The sequence below is a fragment of the Pseudopipra pipra genome, chromosome 3, assembly GCF_036250125.1.
Source record: "Pseudopipra pipra isolate bDixPip1 chromosome 3, bDixPip1.hap1, whole genome shotgun sequence".
Taxonomy (NCBI): Eukaryota; Metazoa; Chordata; class Aves; order Passeriformes; family Pipridae; genus Pseudopipra; species Pseudopipra pipra.
This window is the reverse complement of record NC_087551.1, coordinates 113,303,775-113,321,279: the sequence shown is the minus strand read 5'-3', so window position 1 is coordinate 113,321,279 and position 17,505 is coordinate 113,303,775. Positions and strand designations below refer to the sequence as shown.

The window sequence follows — 17,505 nt, the reverse complement described above, 5'->3', positions numbered from 1 at the left end:
AAACAGACCCAATGCTAGCTGGCTCCAGGACAGCCCATCAGGGACAGTCATCCTCTGGACGCATTCCAACAGCTCCACTTCCTTCTGATGCTGTGGGTCCCAGAGCTGGATGCAGCACTACCTGTAGGGTCTCACCAGAGCAGATCAGAGGGGAAGAATCCCCTCTCTTGACCTGCTTGCCCCACAGACCCTCCCTGTCATGCCACACAAACCCTGCAAAAAGTTTGGCCTATTATGTTTGGGTGCTTTGAATTATCATCCAAAAAGAGGAGCTTCCTTTGTGGATCAGGGTCTCCCTTCACCAAGATGCATCCAAAACACAGAGTTCACACTGTGCTGCTGAGGGACAACAGAGCAGCTTTGCACCAAAGATAACTGAGATATTCCAAACACCAAATGGGATTCAGAAAGTAGGACGAGTTTCCTTTTCCCTGTACTTGCTTGTAATAAAGAATATTGACATGTTGTTATCATGCTTGGGTAAAAGAGAATTTTTCTGCCCCATCTATTCCTATACGAAACTCCTCCTGGACAAGGATTGATGTTCATGGTTTGGCAAATTTTAGATGCAGAACACTAAGGCTTTCTTTAACTAACAACTCAGAAAAAAGCCCTGAGTTTCCAAGTTCAGCCCCTGCAATCAGAAAGAAACTCTTGATACAGATAATTTTGCCACCATCAGCTGCTCCCCGCATGTTGCACAAGGAGTGTGTGACAATTTGGGGTCAGGAATTTCCTGCCTCCTCGTGGTTTGTGCGGAGCAGGGAGCCCATTGTGACAGTCTGGTGATGATTGCTAACGTGTCTTCCAGGAATTGCTTCAGCTTCCCATCTTCCTGTGGGGTGGAGAATGGATTGAGAGCAGCCCTGGGGACAAGAACTTTGAGTGCTGGTGGGTGAGAGGCTGGACATGCCCTGGCCATGGGCACTCCCAGCCCAAAAACTCCCATATGTCCTGGGCTCATCCCACAGCGTGGGCAGCAGGGGAGGGGGAGATTCTGCCCCTCTGCCCCCTCAGATGAGACCCCACCTGCAGAGCTGCCTCCAGCCCTGGGGAACAAGGATGTGGAGCTGCTGAAGCGAGTCCAGAGGAGGCCACGGAGATGTTCCAAGGGCTGGAGCCCCTCTGCTCTGGATCCAGGCTGGGAGAGCTGTAGAGGGACTTTGGACAAGGGCCTGGAGGGACAGGAAAAGGGGGAATGGCTGCCCACTGCCAGAGGGCAGGGGTAGATGGAGTATTGGGAAGAAATTCTTCCCTGTGAGGGTGATGAGGCACTTGAACACTTCTTTGGAAGCATCCAAGGCCAGGTTGGACAGGGTTTGGAGCAACCTAGTCTAGTGGAAGGCAGGGGTTGGAATATGATGGTCTTTAAGGTCCCTTCCAGCCCAAACTGTTCCATGATTCTATGGTTCTGAAGCTGGGCATCACTTGCTGAAGTGACCAGTGGGTTCTGACCTATGGCTGAAGGCAGATCCCAGAGATCCTGAGGCAGAGGCAAGGATGTTTTACATAGAGATGGGTGATTTTCAGGCTTGGTGGGTGGAGAAAATGAGAGAATAGAAAAAAAGAGGAACCAGCTGTCACTGTCTTTAATAACAGCCAGAACTCATGAGGGCAGATGAGCAGACAGAAATAGCAACACCAAACCACGGGCAATCCGTGTCTGGGCCCTTTGGACTTCCCTGGAAAAGTGGTTGGGTTGCCCCATCCCACAGCCACGCTCTCCAGAGCTTTGTTGATTCAACCACTCCTCTGGTTTCCTTTGGAATTCAGTTTTCCTTGTGCCTGCAGGCACAGCCTCCGTGGGTTTGTTTTGGTTTTCTATTAAATGCTGTATTTTCCTTCTGCACAGCAGGAAAAGAGGATGAATTCCTGCGGGATCTGGAGTAGCTGTCTATCAGAAGCAGGACCACAACAAGATTTTAAATTCCCATCATTGTGCTGATTCCATGCCAGTGTCATCTGGGAGGAAAAACAGATCCCTGTGCACTGGGCTCCTGCTATGGGAAGCAAGAAGGTGGCTACAATCCATCCAAATGCACTGAAGGGCAGAGCTTTAACTTCTTACGCCTTTACTGTGCTCTTCTGGTGAGATACCAGCTGTGCTTTTCAGTGAAGAAATTCCATTCATGCACACTGGCAGTAATTTTCCATATTTTTCTTCTCCGCAACTAGGAAAAAACCAGGAGCTAGAACCATTTAAAAATTTACCAGAGTGCGTGGGAATAGCAAATACTTCAAGAAAATGATGTCAGAAATGCCTGAGCTAGATGCAGATGTGATGGAGTGAAATTCTCCAGCCTATGTTAGGGAAAAGGTCAGGATAGGGGATTAAGAAGGGCTCCTTCAGCATTAAATTATATCTTCCACATGTGTGGAAGTGATGAGAGTCAGGACAACGCTCTGCTGGCAAGAGTGAATTTCCTGGTTGGGGCTCAGCTGCTGCAACTGCAGCTGCAGGAGAGCCCAGTAAGGATAAATCCCTTTAATCCCTTGGAAATCTTAAAATTTACCCTGATGAAAACATCTCATAGGTGGTCTTGCTTCACAATATTTCAATTACAGAAAGAGGTTTTTTTTTTTCATTGAAAACATTTAATTCTGTGTTATTATCCTTGTTTTATTACAAATATATCTGAAACCTCAACTCCAGTGTTTTGCTTGATGAAAAGGTGACGCTCCATCGAATTTGGGGTGTTCTTCCCCCCCTTTTTTGGAGCTGTGAATGAACCACAAGCCTCTCCCCTGCCCTCCATGGGTGAGACAAAGTTGCTCAGCATAAGGGAAAGTGAATAGATGGCAACTTGGAAAGTGGGTTGTGGCTTGAAAATTGATATTTAGTTGAACTAAGGGGGAAAAAAACCAACAAAAAACCCCACAAACAAACAAACAAACAAAAATCCCCACAGAACAAAAAAGCCCCAGATTATTGGAAGGATCACAAGGTACCATAAAGGGACCTCAGAATCCAGGTGGACAGGTGGATGCTGACACACAGAGGTGTGAGGAAGGGAGGAGAAAATCCATGCTGAGGGCTGGTGGGGTGTTCTGGCCAGCACCCCTTGTGTGCAATCCATCCATGGAAATCACTCCTGCATCCACCCCTGATCCTTCTGGCCAGCACCCCTTGTGTGCAATCCATCCATGGAAATCACTCCTGCATCCACCCCTGATCCTTTTGCTTCTTTTGGAGCCCTGCAGCCTCGGCCCTCTGTGTATTTAAGAGCTTAATTCCTGTTTTTTTCAAGGGATAGGAAGTGCTAAAAGTCTCCGTGAGCTGTTTTGATCTCTCCACCCTGTAACTGTGGGAATGTGGCAGGGAGGTGAACCCATGGAAGACTTGGCACCCTCCCAGGGAGCCCCAAAAGGCAGGAAAGGCCTCTGCCTTGCTTTTATCATCCCAGCCTTCTCCATCTCTCTCCATCCCTCTGTCCTCTTTGGCCTGACCTGCTGCAATGAATTATTCAGGCATGCAGCAGTTGCTATAGGGCCTGTCCTGAATAACAACAGTGGTTATTTTTATCCCTAACTCTTGTTACCTTGCAGGCAGGAGTGATGAGGCCCTGCCAGCTCCCAGCAGGAGGAAAACCACAGTGATCCATGGGCTGGGATTCATTCTGACCACTTAAATATAGGTGAGATCTTGTGCAATCCACATATATGTGTCTGAATCCCACTCTGGCACCGCTCTGTGCTGTGCTCACGGGGTGCTTTGCATCCATATTTTATTTTTCCATTCATATTTTATCTGCAGTGGAGCACACGGGCTGTGTCCATGGCTGGATTTATTAGTCTGTCTGCTGCAGGAAGAGGAAAACTGTCCCAGAGGTGAAATCTTATGGCAGGTTCTGCCAATTTAAATAGGATAAATCATATTTTGTTCGGGGACTTACACAGGCTTATTTCTCTCGCCAGTTTATATCCTCATGGCTGGTGTGCCTAGTTAAATATCTTTATATTATCTATCTACATCTATATCTATATCTATATTTAATATCTTTATATTATCTTTATATATAAATATAATAGATAATATAAATATATAAAATACATAATATAAGTATATAAAATAGATAATATAAATATATATATAATAAAAAATCTTTATCTCCATATCTCTCTATCTCTGTGGCAGGGGCAAAGTTTTTCTCTGTTCACTCTTCTTGGTGCTTCCTCCACTCATGAAAACAAGGAATCTCCAGGAAATCAGGTGGAAGGGGTAGAGCTGAGGAGCATCTGTAGGGAAATAGGTGCTGGTGAGTGTGCACAGGTAGGGAGGGTATTCCAGCTGCAGGGAGTATCTCTGGAGCTAGGAGAGAAACTTGGGACATGACAGGGGGAAAAAATAGGGAAAATGAAAAACAAAAGGAAAATAAAAAGAAAAAGGAAAAGAAAAAGGAAAGGGGGGGGAAAAGAAAAATGAAAAAAGAAAAAAACAAAACAGCAAGAGAGCACAAGATCCTTCATTCCTGCCAACCTGCCAGACTTAATAATCCGTGAAATTATTCCAGGGAAGGGCCCAAAGGCCTAAAAGAGAAACTCTTGAACTTTCACTTTGATTCAAAACAACGTGAAAAAAAATCTCTCATAAGTGGGACAAATACTCAGGACTTGAGCCACACGTATCCTGAACTGGCCACAGTGTTACCAGCAACATTTCCAAGGATCAACCTGATCCAGGCACACAAAGAGAAAATGGGAAATAGGGCAGAGGCTGTTTCCTGCTCCTCTTCCGAAGCACGAATCACAGCTGCTCCCTCTGGAGAGGTCAGGCACTGGGAATGTTGTGCCTCAGCGTTTGCACAGTCCAACAGACCCTGGGTGAATATTTATTTCCAGAATTTCCCTGGATAAACTGCTGTTAGCTCCAGTATCCAGGGAACATGCCAAGCTTGGGTGCCCAGTATGCCCTGCTGATTGAAATATTTTTGTCAAGCTTTTTATTCTTTTTCTATTTTTAAACAGAGTTTAGATAAAGATTTTTAAGGGATACCAACATGCTGTTTTAAGGGGGAGCAGAGGTTTCCCTGTACCCAGTGGGCACCACTGTCTCCACTTCCCCTTTGATTTCTGCCTACAAAAACCTCTCAGAAGACTTAATGGGGCCTTGGAAAAAGGAGGGAGAGGGACTTTATACATGAGCAGATAGTGATGGAACAAAGGGTGCCCACTGACAAAGGGCAGGTTTAAATTAGATTTTGGGAAGAAATTCTTGGCTGGGAGGGTGGTGAGGCCCTGGCACAGGTTGCCCAGAGAAGCTGTGGCTGCCCCATCCCTGGAAGTGTTCAAGGCCAGGTTGGACGGAGCTTGGAGCAACCTGAGATAGTGGGAGGCGGTCCTGCAGGGGGTTGGAATGGGATGAGCTTCTAAGTTTCCTTCCAACCCAAACCATTCTGTGATTCTAAGACACACCCAAAATCACCTTTGTCGTTACAAATACCACAGGACTTGTCGCTTTTATGTGTTCATCCCCAAGCTCCTGGAGTCACATCGGGCCGTGTTAAAGAGAAAAGAGACCCCCACGCAGCCCGTATGGGGAGAAGACACCCGGAAATGGCGCTCTCCAAAATATATTACTAAAAAACCCGCCAAAACCTATTTTTTTGTTGGGCTTTTATTTGTTTGTTTGTTATTTTCTTTCTTTTTTTTTTTTTTTTTTTTTTTTGGTTTGGTTTGTTGTTGTTTTCGGGTTAGCGCTTTTTCTATTTTATTTTTTTTCTTAAATAAAGTAGCATTTTCAGGCGGTCGGTAACTTCCAAAAGCAGGGGCCGGATCCTCAGGACCGAGCTGGGACCTCCCGGTTGCCCCGGTCCCAGTTCCCCCGCCTCGAACCGCAGGACACCGCGGCCCCTCGTCCCGCCCCTCCACTCTCTGATAGGATATAGCTCCTGTCCATCACTCCCCATACGGACTCTTCCGCTGTCCCATTGGCTGGTACGTGGCGGTGCCGACCAATCAGCAGCGCCGCGGGGCGGATTTCCCGCGTGGTGGCGGGAAAGGGCCCCTGTTTGGCGCCAAAGGGGAGCGCGGCGCCTGCGAGGGGGGGTGAAGATCGGGGCTCTCCCATTGCGGGGTAGGATCGCGGCGCTGCGGGGCCAGTCCGGCTCCCTTCGGCTAACAACGCCTTCCCCTGTAGCAGCGGCAGCAACACAAGCGGCGGCGGCGAGATCTCCCCCCGAGCGGCCACAGCATGGCGGCGCCGGCGGGCGGGCTGGAGGATGCGGAGCTGCGCGAGGCGCAGCGCGACTACCTCGATTTCCTGGATGATGAGGTGAGACGAGCTGGGAGACGCGGGTACTGCATCCCCTCTGTGCCCTCTGGGGCTGGGAACCACCTGGTCCGTGTGCCCGCCTTCTTTCCCCCCCCCCCCATATGTACCCCTCGGGGGTGGGGGACACCTGGTCCCTTTGCTTCCACCTATAGACTCCCCCAGGATCAGGGAGCACCTTGTCCCTTTGCCCCTTGAACCCCTGAGACTGGGCAGCACTTAGTCTCAATACTCTCCCCGCCCACAATATGTACCCCTCGGGAGTGGGGAACACCTGGCCCCTTTATAGACCCCCCAGCATTAAGGAGCACCTGGTTCCTATGCCCCTTCCAATACGTAGTCCCGGGGATGGGGAGCACCTGGTCCCTATGTCCCCCCACCCCCTTGAATCCTCGGGGTTGGGAAGCACTTGGTGCCTCTGCCCCCCGACCCCCTTGAAGCCCTGAGACTGGGCAGCACTTGGTCCCTATGACCCCCCCGCCCCCAATATGTACCCCCGGGGGGGGTTAGAGAGTACCTGGTCCCTATGTGCCTACCCCTCCCCCCCAAATATGTCCCCTCGGTGTTGGAGAGCATTTGGTCCCTGTGCCTCTCACCCTCCCCTTCTTCCTCCCTGGGAGTTGGGCAGTATCTGGTCCCTGTGCCCCCCCTTCATCCCCACATGAACCTCCGGAGGTGGGGGATCACTTGGTCCCTGTGTTGCCATGTCAGGGAATAAAGGGAGTCAAGCTGTGCAGGAATTGCTCCTGGGGGGTGTCTCACAGAGGTGGGAATGCAAAATAAGTTGATTTTTTTGTGTCTTTCCCCCTCTGCCACTTGCAGGAAGACCAAGGGATTTACCAAGGCAAGGTCCGGGACATGATCAGTGACAACCAGTGCCGGCTCCTCGTCAACATCAACGACCTGCGGCGGAAGAACGAGAGGAGAGCCAACAGGTGGGGGTGGGCAGGGGGGTCACCTACCTGAGAGGTAGCTCCAGCTCTGGTTTTGCAGGTCCATTGTGGCAGGGAAGGGCCAAACTTTGTCCTATGCACCAGATCCCATGGAAAAGGTGCACCTGCTCTTTTCCCCCACGAGACCCATCCCTTCCAAGCTTGTAAACTTAGAATTTTGGCAAAAAGCTTTTGCAGCAAGCTGGAGGTGGTTATATGATATAAATCATGGAATGACTCGGGTTGGAACATTAAAGCTCATCTGGTTCCAACCTCCCTGCCATGTGCAGGGACACCTTCTACTAGACCAGGTTGGTTAGACCCAGTCCAACCTGGCCTTGGACACTTCCAGGATTGGGGCAGCCACAGTTTCTCTGGGCAACCTTTCCAGGGCATCACCACCCTCCCAGGGAAGAATTTCTTCCCAATATCCCATGTAACCCTGTCCTATCTCAATGGGAAGCCATTCCCTCTTGTTCTGTCCCTCCAGGCCCTTGTACAAAGTTCTTCTCCACCTCCCTTGGAGCCCCTTTAGGCACTGTAAGGGGCTCTAAGGTCTCCTTGGAGCCTTCTCTTCTCTAGGCAGGACACCCACAGCTCCCCCAGCCTTGTTTAGGATGCTTAGGGATATTTTTGATCAGGCTTGCCCACAGGACATGTGAAATTCCCCAGATGTGCTCGGATTTGTTCATCTTCTGAATGTGGTGCCAGTGGACCTCGCGCAGAGCTGTGATGGACTTTAAGGTGTTTCCCTACTTGTGGAGCACGTAGGGGAAATGGGACAAGTGCTGAGGAGGAGGGCAGGAGGGGCTGATCCATCTGCATTGTCACCTCCCTGTGTTGCAGGCTCTTGAGCCATGCCTTTGAGGAGCTGATGGCCTTCCAGCGGGCCCTGAAGGATTTCGTTGCCTCCGTGGACGCCACCTATGCCAAGCAGTACGAGGACTTCTACATCGGGCTGGAGGGCAGCTTTGGCTCCAAGCACGTGTCCCCACGGACACTGACGGCCTCTTTCCTCAGCTGCATCGTCTGCGTGGAGGGCATCGTGACAAAGTGTGAGACTGGGGGACAACTCAGGGCTGGTGGGACCAGGTGTTTGCTGTGGAAGAGCTGGAGCCCTCCAGGAGTCATGGCGTGGAGAGGGGCTTTTGAGAAGGACATGGAGTGACAGGACAAGGGGGGGGATGGCTTTATACTGAAAGAGGGTAGATTTAGATTGGATCTTAGGAAGAAATTCTTCCCTTTGAGGGTGGGGAGGCCTTTGCCCAGAGGTCTTTCAGGTCCCTTCCAACCCAAGCCTTCTGTGATTCTGTGTCCTGGCACTCTGGGCCAGGGAACAGGGGGCTTGGCAGAAGGTCGTGGGTGTTGGGTTGGTCTTTGAGCTCAGCAAATCCTGTCCATGGTTGACAGGGGACTGTGACCCACGTACAGTTTAGTGCTGGAGATTCTGCTGAGGACTCTCTGCTGACAGAAGGGAGGGACATCCCAGCCTCTGACTCCTCTGTTTTCCAACCTCAGGCTCTCTAGTTCGTCCAAAGATCGTCCGGAGTGTCCATTATTGCCCAGCCACCAAGAAGACAATTGAGCGCCGATACACAGACATGACCTCCCTGGATGCCTTCCCATCCAGTGCCATCTACCCTACAAAGGTGAGGGGAATTAGCCTTGTGGGGAGCATCAGCAGGTTCCTCGGGGGAGAATGTGTCAGCTGGTGAAGCCCAGCCTTCAGTCCTGCTAAAACAGCCCTTTCCAGCAGTCATGTGCGTGTTGGGTGATGCCTGTCTTCCTCCTGCTTACCTGACTCACTTCTTCTCCCTGTGTTCCTGAAAAGTGGTGTTAATCTTTTTATTGGGGTTCCTGCTTTTTAGGATGAAGAGAACAACCCCCTGGAGACAGAGTTTGGCCTCTCAGTCTACAAGGACCACCAGACCATCACCATCCAGGAAATGCCCGAGAAGGCCCCAGCGGGGCAGCTGCCACGCTCAGTGGATGTGGTTCTGGATGATGACCTGGTGGACAAGGTGAAGCCTGGGGACCGTATCCAGGTGGTGGGGACATACCGCTGTCTGCCAGGGAAGAAAGGGGGATACACCTCGGGGACTTTCAGGTGAGCCTTCTTTGGGCTTCAGCCCTCCCACCCTGTTTGGTCGGATCACATCTCTGGAAGGTGAGACCTAGGACAGCCAGGTGGCCATCCCTGAGCTGGGGCAAACAGTGGCTTGAATCACTTGGGAGTGGTTTGCACCTTGATCCTTGAGCATCAGCCTCAGAATCACAGAATATTCTGCACTGGAAGAGACCCATGAGGATCACTGAGTCCAGCTCCTGGCCCTGCACAGGACAGGCCCAACAATCCCACCAGGAGTGTTGTCCAAACACTTCTTGAGCTCTGGCTTAGGGCCATGGCTTAGGGCAATGACCACTGCCCTGGGAAGCCTGTTCCATGCCCAACCTCTCTGGGTGAAGAATCTTTTCCCAATATCCAGCCTAAACCTCCCCTGACAAAGCTCCAGCCATTCTCTCAAGTCCTGTCACTGGCCACAGAGCAGAGGTCAGTGCCTGCCCCTTGGCTGCCCAGTTGTGAGGAAGCTGCAGCCTGTGATGAGGTCTCCCCTCACAATGTGTAGCTGTGACTTCCAGCTGTGCCCAGAGGGGGTTGGATGCTCTTAAAGATGCTTCTCTGGTGGCACAGCAGTCAGATCGAGGGGGCTACAGCTCTTGAAGCTTCCCACCCCCCTCCAGGGCTTCCTAGAGCAAGTGGAAGTTCTCTGGGGTCTTTGTGGGGTTTGCAGACCTGACCACAGCTGTGTCCCTTCTCCAGGACTATCCTCATCGCCTGCCACGTGAAGCAGATGAGCAAAGACGTGCGGCCTCTCTACTCTGCTGCTGATGTGGCCAAGATCAAGAGATTCAGCAAGAGCCGCTCCAAGGTATTTGGGTCTCACATCTGGAAGGCAGGCTTGTGTCTGGGCATGAAGTTTTGGCCAGAGCAGCTTGGCATGTGGCTAAGGAGGGTGTTGGGTTGCAAGTAACTCTTCAACCCTCTTGGCAACGTTGCTGCATTTTCCAACTTGTTTTCTTTGAGTTTTCTGCTCAGGCTGTGATCAGATCTTGTTGTTTTTGTTGCTGCTTCTGTGCTGCTAGCAGGGCAGAGCATCCTTCCTGCTGGCAGCTCTGCTGTCATGACCCTGCCAGCTGGTTTCCAGGGAATTTCCGCTGCAGGAGAAGCACCTCCTGCTTCAAACCCCAAACCAGAGTGAGATACTGCCCCGGCCTAGTCTTATGCTCAGAGCTTTGCTCTACAGTGTGTAGAGGAGCAATTGTTGCTCTCACCACTTTCAGTGCTTGCTTGGGTGACAGTGACGGGATGATCCAGGACTTCAGAAGAGTCCCACTGAAAGAAAACTCTGGCTAAAGGTCTTCTCCTTTCTAAACAGTTTTCATCCATGTGGCTCTGCGATAGGAATAAGCTGAAATTTGGGCTGAAATGTTCTATTGAAGTATTGCTTTGTTCTTACCTGCTGCAGTCCATGTGATGGGCCAAGCTTTGCCTCTTCTGCCTTAGGATATCTTTGACCAGTTGGCCAGATCTCTGGCTCCCAGCATCCATGGGCACGAGTACATCAAGAAGGCCATTCTCTGCATGCTGCTTGGAGGGGTGGAGAAGATCCTGGAGAACGGGAGCCGCATCCGAGGAGACATCAACATCTTGCTGATAGGTCTGGAAGGGCTGGGCAAAGGCACCCTTGGTTGGTGTCAGGGGGTGGGATGAAGGGACATTTCTAAGACTTAGTTTCATGGAGTAACTGGGGTTAGACAGGACCTCTGGAGGTTGCAGGTCTGGAGCCCTCAGCACAAGAAGGTTGTGGACTGTTAGAATGGGTCCAGAGGAGGCCACAGAGATGCTCCCAGGGCTGGAGCCCCTCTGCTCTGGAGACAGGCTAGGAGAGCTGGGGGTGTTCAGTCTGGAGAAAAAAAGGCTTTAGGGAGACCTTAGAGCCCCTTCCAGAGCCTAAAGGAGCTCCAAAAGAGCTGGAGAGGGACTTTGGACAAGGGCCTGGAGGGACAGGACAAGGGGGAATGGCTTTAAACTGAAGAAGGACAGATTTAGATGAGATGTTGGGAAGGAATTGTTGGCTGTGAGGGTGGTGAGGCCCTGGCCCCCGTTGCCCAGAGAATCTGTGGCTGCCCCATCCCTGGAAGTGTTCAAGGCCAGGTTGGATGGGGCTTGGAGCAGCCTGGTGTAGTAGAAGGTGTCCCTGCCCATGGCAGGGTTTGGAACTGGGTGATCTTTAAAGTCTCTTCCAACCCAAATCATTTTGTGGTTATAGAGGGTCCCACAACCTCTGTGGGCCACTATCCCAGTGTTGCCCACCCTCAAGGACATTTCTTCTACCATCCAGTCAGAATTTCTTGTGTTCCAAGCTGTCCCCATGGCCTCTTGACCCATCACTATCAATTCTCAAAATTCTGCCTCCATCTTCCATATTTCCTCCCATCCTCTTGATGATGGCAAGAAAACCATCCGATACCTTATTTTCTGAAGAGTGAACAAACCCACTTCTGTCCCCTTTTCGCTCCACCCGCCCGTGCTCTGAGCACCCCCAAACTAGACATGGCATCCAGGTGACATTCAGTTGTTATCTGGGTGATTATGTGGTTGTTAAAGGTGCTGTTCTCCATTTCAGGAGACCCTTCTGTGGCCAAGTCCCAGCTGCTGCGGTATGTGCTCAGCACAGCACCCCGGGCCATCCCCACCACAGGCAGGGGCTCCTCCGGCGTTGGCCTGACTGCTGCTGTCACCACGGACCCTGAGACCGGTGAGGAGCATCAGGGTGGTGCTTATTACCACCTGGGAGGGACTCTGTGAGATCCAGGACTGCTGTTCTCCATGATCTGGGAGGTCTTTTCCAACTTGAGTGATTTTATAATGTTCGTTCTGTAGTGACACTTGTAGGACTTGCTCCACCCGGAAGCTTTATGGTGATGGTTGTGGTGTTTTGGGATGTTTTCTCCACCTCTATTAGGTGGTGGTCTTCTTTACTCCTCTTCTACTCTTCTCCTCCCATGTCAGGGCTAGCAGCAGCCTGGATTTTTTCCTTCTCGTGGCCTTGCTCCTTATCCTAAGTGTCCTTCGTGCTGTCAAGTTGGGCGGGAGATGGGCAACCCTGAAGGTTGGTCCTTGAGGCTTACCCTCATCCCAAGGGTGGATGGGGATGGCAAGGCAGGTGTGTAGGGTCTGCTGGATGGTGACTGACCCTCCTTTCTCCCGCCCCATCCCAGGTGAGCGGCGCCTGGAGGCGGGAGCCATGGTGTTGGCCGACCGGGGCGTGGTGTGCATCGATGAGTTCGACAAGATGTCCGACATCGACCGCACGGCCATCCATGAGGTGATGGAGCAGGGCCGTGTCACAATCGCCAAGGCCGGGATCCAGGCCCGGCTCAACTCCCGCTGCAGCGTCCTGGCCGCCGCCAACCCCGTCTACGGACGGGTGAGTGCCACTGTCAGTCCTCTCCCTGGGGCAGGATACTGGAGGGAGGCAGCTGGGAAAACCCAGCTTGGGTAACTTGGTTCTTACTGGGATTGAGATCCATGGGACCTTGTCGGTTTGTTGTCTGTTTGTGCTCATGGCTCTCCTGGAGAGGAGAGGTCTCCTGCGGTTTCTCACCTCATCTTGATTCTGCCTGGGTGTCTGGGGCAGGGCACTGGACCCTCATCCTGGTGATGAGTCTCAGTCTGGGTGTCTGATCTGGGATCATGAAAAATACTTGTTTTCCTTGGAAATGAGAGCTACAGCCGCCTTGCAGGATGGGGAAAAGCAGCTGTACCTGCTGCAGCAGGCTGGGTTTAGTGTGATGTCCAACTGCCAGGACACCTATCCATCCCTTCAGGCCTGGCCAGAGGAGGTCCCTCCAGCCTCCCTGGCAGCCAGGACCGGCCCATGAGGGTCTCCTGTAACCCCTCACGTCCTTCCACAGTACGACCAGTACAAGACGCCCATGGAGAACATCGGCCTGCAGGACTCTCTGCTCTCCCGCTTCGACCTGCTCTTCATCGTGCTGGACCAGATGGACCCTGAGCAGGACAGGGAGATCTCGGACCACGTCCTGCGGATGCACCGCTACCGCAACCCCAACGAGCAGGACGGGGATGGTGAGTCCCTTGTAACCTTGGCTTGCTCCTGTCTTCCTCCTTGGTGGGTTGTCACCCCTTGGTGGCATCTCTTAGGGCTCAGCACCTCTGCCTTTGCAGGGGACTGGTTTTGGTGGCTTTTAGAATTTGTTCCAGAGACTAAAAGCCTGTTCTCTGTGACACTTCCCTCTCCAGCCATGCCTTTGGGCAGTGCTGTGGAGATCCTGGCCACGGATGACCCCGACTTCACGCAGGAGGAGGAGCAGGAGCTCCAGGTGTATGAGAAACACGATGACCTCCTGCACGGGCCCAACCGCCGCAAGTGAGTCCTTCATCCCATGTCCCTTGGAGCTCTGGGGGTTTCCAGCACTGTGGGTTCATGGGTTTGGCTTGAGTATCCAGGCAGTGACTGATTGCCTGGTCAGCAATGGTCCAGGGGGAGGTATGTGGGCAGGACACCAAGGGAGCCTTGCTCTGGGCTTGATCTCTTGTGCCAGAAAGGTGGGGAACATCTGGAGCTGGATTCCCTACACACCTGGATGCCCCTGAAGGGTGGGAAAAAGTGGTTGGAAAGACCATCCCTGCCTTGGAGAACACAGGTGTACGTGTGTTCCCACAGGGAGAAGATCGTCAGCATGCAGTTCATGAGGAAGTACATCCATGTAGCCAAGATGATCAAGCCCGTGCTGACCGAGGAGGCAGCGAGTTACATCGCGGAGGAGTATTCCCGCCTGCGCAGCCAGAGCCAGATGAACTCGGACATTGCCAGGGTGAGCCCTGGGAGCAGCTCCCTGCTGGGCCAGGAGGAGGGAAACCGAGGCACAGACTCCTCTGTGTCCTTTATGAGTGTTTCCCACCTTGGATGCTGTGGTGTGGGTCAGTCTCATCTCACAGAGACACCTCCCTCTCTCTCCTCAGACCTCCCCCATCACGGCCCGGACCCTGGAGACCCTGATCCGCCTCTCCACAGCCCATGCCAAGGCCAGGATGAACAAGACTGTGGATCTGCAGGATGCTGAGGCAGCTTTGGAGCTGGTGCAGTTCGCCTACTTCAAAAAGGTGGGGGAAAGGTGTCCTTCTGCTCCTGGGGGATCCTGGGGTTTTTGTTAGAAAGGTTGGGCTTGGTGCAGGCTGAGCACCCTGGGCTGCTGGTGCGACCTTTCCTGGACATAGTGTGGGATGAGGCCACCATGGTGGGATCTTGGGTCCTTGGGTTTGGTCCCCTAAAAGCAACTTGAGTGGAAAACAGGGCTCGGTCCATCCTGCCTTTGCCACACAGGTGCTGGAGAAGGAGAAGAAGCGCAGAAAGCCGGTGGAGGAGGACTCGGAGACTGAGAAGGAGGAGGATGAGGAGTCACAGCCCAAGGAGGAGCGCAGGACGAGGAGGTAGGAACCAGAGGAAGGGAGGGACGTCATGCAAAGGGCATCAGCCCCTTCTGAGATTGCCACAGGCAGTGCTGGCCTTGAGGGAATAATCCAGATTTTACTGAGCCAGGTGGATCGTCGCCCCCAATTTGTAGTAGAGGGATATGATTATTTCATGGATAAGGAACTGACTGGATAGCCATGTCCAAAGATTTGAAGCACTGGCACAAGGTGCTCAGAAAAATCCCTGGAAATGTTCAAGGCCAGGTTGGATGGGGCTTGGAGCAGCCTGGTCTACTGGAAGGTGGCAGAATGTTGGAACGAGATGAGCTTTAATGTTCCTTCCAAGCCAAACCATTCTGTGATTCCATAACAGCCACAACCCTTGGGACTGGTGCCAGCTGGGTCCTGTGCCATGGGCAAGGATCTGTGGCCAGAGGGTGGGTTACCTATGAGCCATAGGTACCCTGTGAGTTCCTGGACAGACACCTCCAGAAGCTCAGGGCATGGGCTCCTGCACTCCATTTTTTCTGGGAGTTCAGCTGGAGCAGGGCTGACCTGTCCCCTCTCCCAGGAGGAAGAAGGCACGCACGGAAGGTGAAGAAGGCTCCTACGACCCCTACGACTTCAGTGACGCCGAGGAGGAGATGCCACAGGGTGAGTCCCTCGGGTTTTGGTGGCACGTGGCTCTTGAGGGTGCTGCTGCCTTGAGTCCTGGTGGGGCTGCACAGCCTGGGGAGCAGCAATGCTGCTGTTCCTGGGGTCCCTGGCATGGTGCAGCCACCATCCAGTGCCACAGATCCAGATAAACCTGTCTGTGTGGGACAGGGGTAGATGGGATATTGGGAAGAAAATCTTCCCTGTGAGAGTGGTGAGGCCCTGGCGTAGGTTGCCCAAAGAAGCTGTGGCTGCCCCATCCCTGGAAGTGTTCAAGGCCAGGTTGGACAGGGCTTGGAGCAACGTGGGATAGTGGAAGGTGTCCCTGCCCATGTCAGGGGATTGGAACGAGAAGAACTTTCAAGTCCCTTCCAACCCAAGACATTCCATAATTCTATTGCTGTTTAATTCTTTTCCACTCACTTCCAAAGTGCTGCAGAAATAGCAATATTGGGAGGCAGGTTGGTGTCACCCACTCCATCCTGAGGCCAAGAACTTTTGCTGTCTGGGTGCTTGGACACCAGGCAGGGTGAAGGTAACTCTTCCTTCTGCTCCAGTTCAGGCACACACTCCAAAGACGCCCGAAGCCTCGGCCACTGGGGAAGAGAAGAAGATGGAGTTGGCTGAGCCAAGGTGAGTGGGGGCTGGAAGAGGAGTCTACCCCTGCATGTCCACCCCCCTCAGTGGGTCCAAGCTGTTGTCCCATTGCTGGAGATGCATCTGTGGTGCTCCCAGCTCCAGTTTTGGCTTTCCTGCCGAGTGGTGCTTCTGGAATGGGGAAGGGCTGTGGCATCCTAAGCTGGGAAGGAGGGGAAAGACTTGTGTGTGGTCTCTAAGGGTGATTACTTCTCCTCTGACCAGGTTGAAAGCGTTCAAGGCTGCTCTCCTGGAGGTCTTCAAAGCTTCCCACGCCCAGTCTGTGGGTCTGAAGAATGTGATGGAGTCCATCAACCGCGACAACCCTGAGCCCTTCTCGCTGGCTGAGGTGAAGGGGGCCTTGGCCCACATGCAGGATGACAACCAGATCATGGTGTCTGATGACATTATCTTCTTAATCTGAGCCTCTGGGTGGAAGATCCCAAGTTTTTGTGGACTCTCAGTCTGGAGACTCTCTGTGTTTGCCTTCAACTCTCTCCTGAAACCTTCATCTGGCTGAGCTGGACTTTGGGGAGCTCAAGTCTCTGCACTTCCTTTCTGTGCACTGCTGGCACAAAAGAAGAGCCAGGAGCTCTGGAAGGTGTTAACTGTCTTCAAAGTGGAGCATTTGGGAAGAGGCTTGTTTCTGCAAGGAGATGAAAGGAAAAACCTAAGAGCAAACTATCAATGTTCTTAATGTATTGTTTTTAGCTTTGGTGGCTTTTTGGTGGATTTTTTTTTTTTAAATGAAAAAATCTGGATTTAGGAATCCAACATTTAGTAGTGGTGGTGAGGAGCAATGTGAGAGCTCCACTACTAGTGAAGCTTTTATTTTTCCCTTTTCTTCCCCAATTACATAGCCTAGATCTGCTTGTCTCACAAGGAAAGATACCTAATGCCTGTCTTGTTGGTTCTGCTTTTCCCACCCATCTTGTGGAGGATGATTCCTAGTGCTGGAGGGACAGGTGTGGTCTGACCTGCTCCATTGCCCATGGTCAGCTTGATTTCCAGATTTCACAACCCTGGTGGGAGTTTTGCCCCTAGGGAAGGACATGGGTGTCCAGAGTTGCCCTAGGAATGTGTCCCTGGCACAGCTGGGTTCCATCTCCAACTGCTCCTCCTGCTGCCTGGAATCATTCCCTGGGGATGGCTTTTAAGAAAAGCTGACTCCACAGTGAGACCAGTCTTTGCTGCTTGTGATCCAGCGCTGCTGAAGGTTTGGGATTTTTTTTTAATTTCTTTTTTCATCCTGGTGAGTTTGAGATGAAGCTTTGGAGAAGCCCCTGAACAGCACTGGCTGTTTGCTGTTGTCCCTGCCCATCCCCAGACACCTGCACAGCTCATGTTCTCTTGTTTCTGGATGCCATAAATCTTAATTTGATAAATAAAAATGTCTATATTGTTTAATCCATGGCTTTCTACTTACTTGGGTTTAAAATACCCACTTGTGGGGATACAGCTCTGCACCCTTCTGGGGACCTGTGCTGCTCTGCAAAACCTTCAGGCAGCTGCCA

The 17,505-nt window shown here is 52.1% G+C and overlaps 1 protein-coding gene across 1 annotated transcript; it reads left to right on the top strand.

Moving 5' to 3' along the window:
• The first annotated feature begins 6,059 nt into the window (after positions 1-6,059).
• Positions 6,060-17,398, top strand: MCM3 (minichromosome maintenance complex component 3). The gene is made up of 17 exons (XM_064650790.1): positions 6,060-6,271; positions 7,091-7,203; positions 8,047-8,255; positions 8,719-8,849; positions 9,069-9,307; positions 10,022-10,130; positions 10,766-10,919; positions 11,889-12,020; positions 12,484-12,692; positions 13,180-13,354; positions 13,529-13,655; positions 13,953-14,103; positions 14,252-14,392; positions 14,613-14,719; positions 15,273-15,355; positions 15,913-15,988; positions 16,217-17,398. The coding sequence occupies exons 1-17, from the start codon at positions 6,191-6,193 to the stop codon at positions 16,413-16,415; spliced, it is 2,436 nt and encodes an 811-aa protein (XP_064506860.1). The 5' UTR covers positions 6,060-6,190; the 3' UTR covers positions 16,416-17,398.
• The last annotated feature ends 107 nt before the right edge of the window (positions 17,399-17,505 follow it).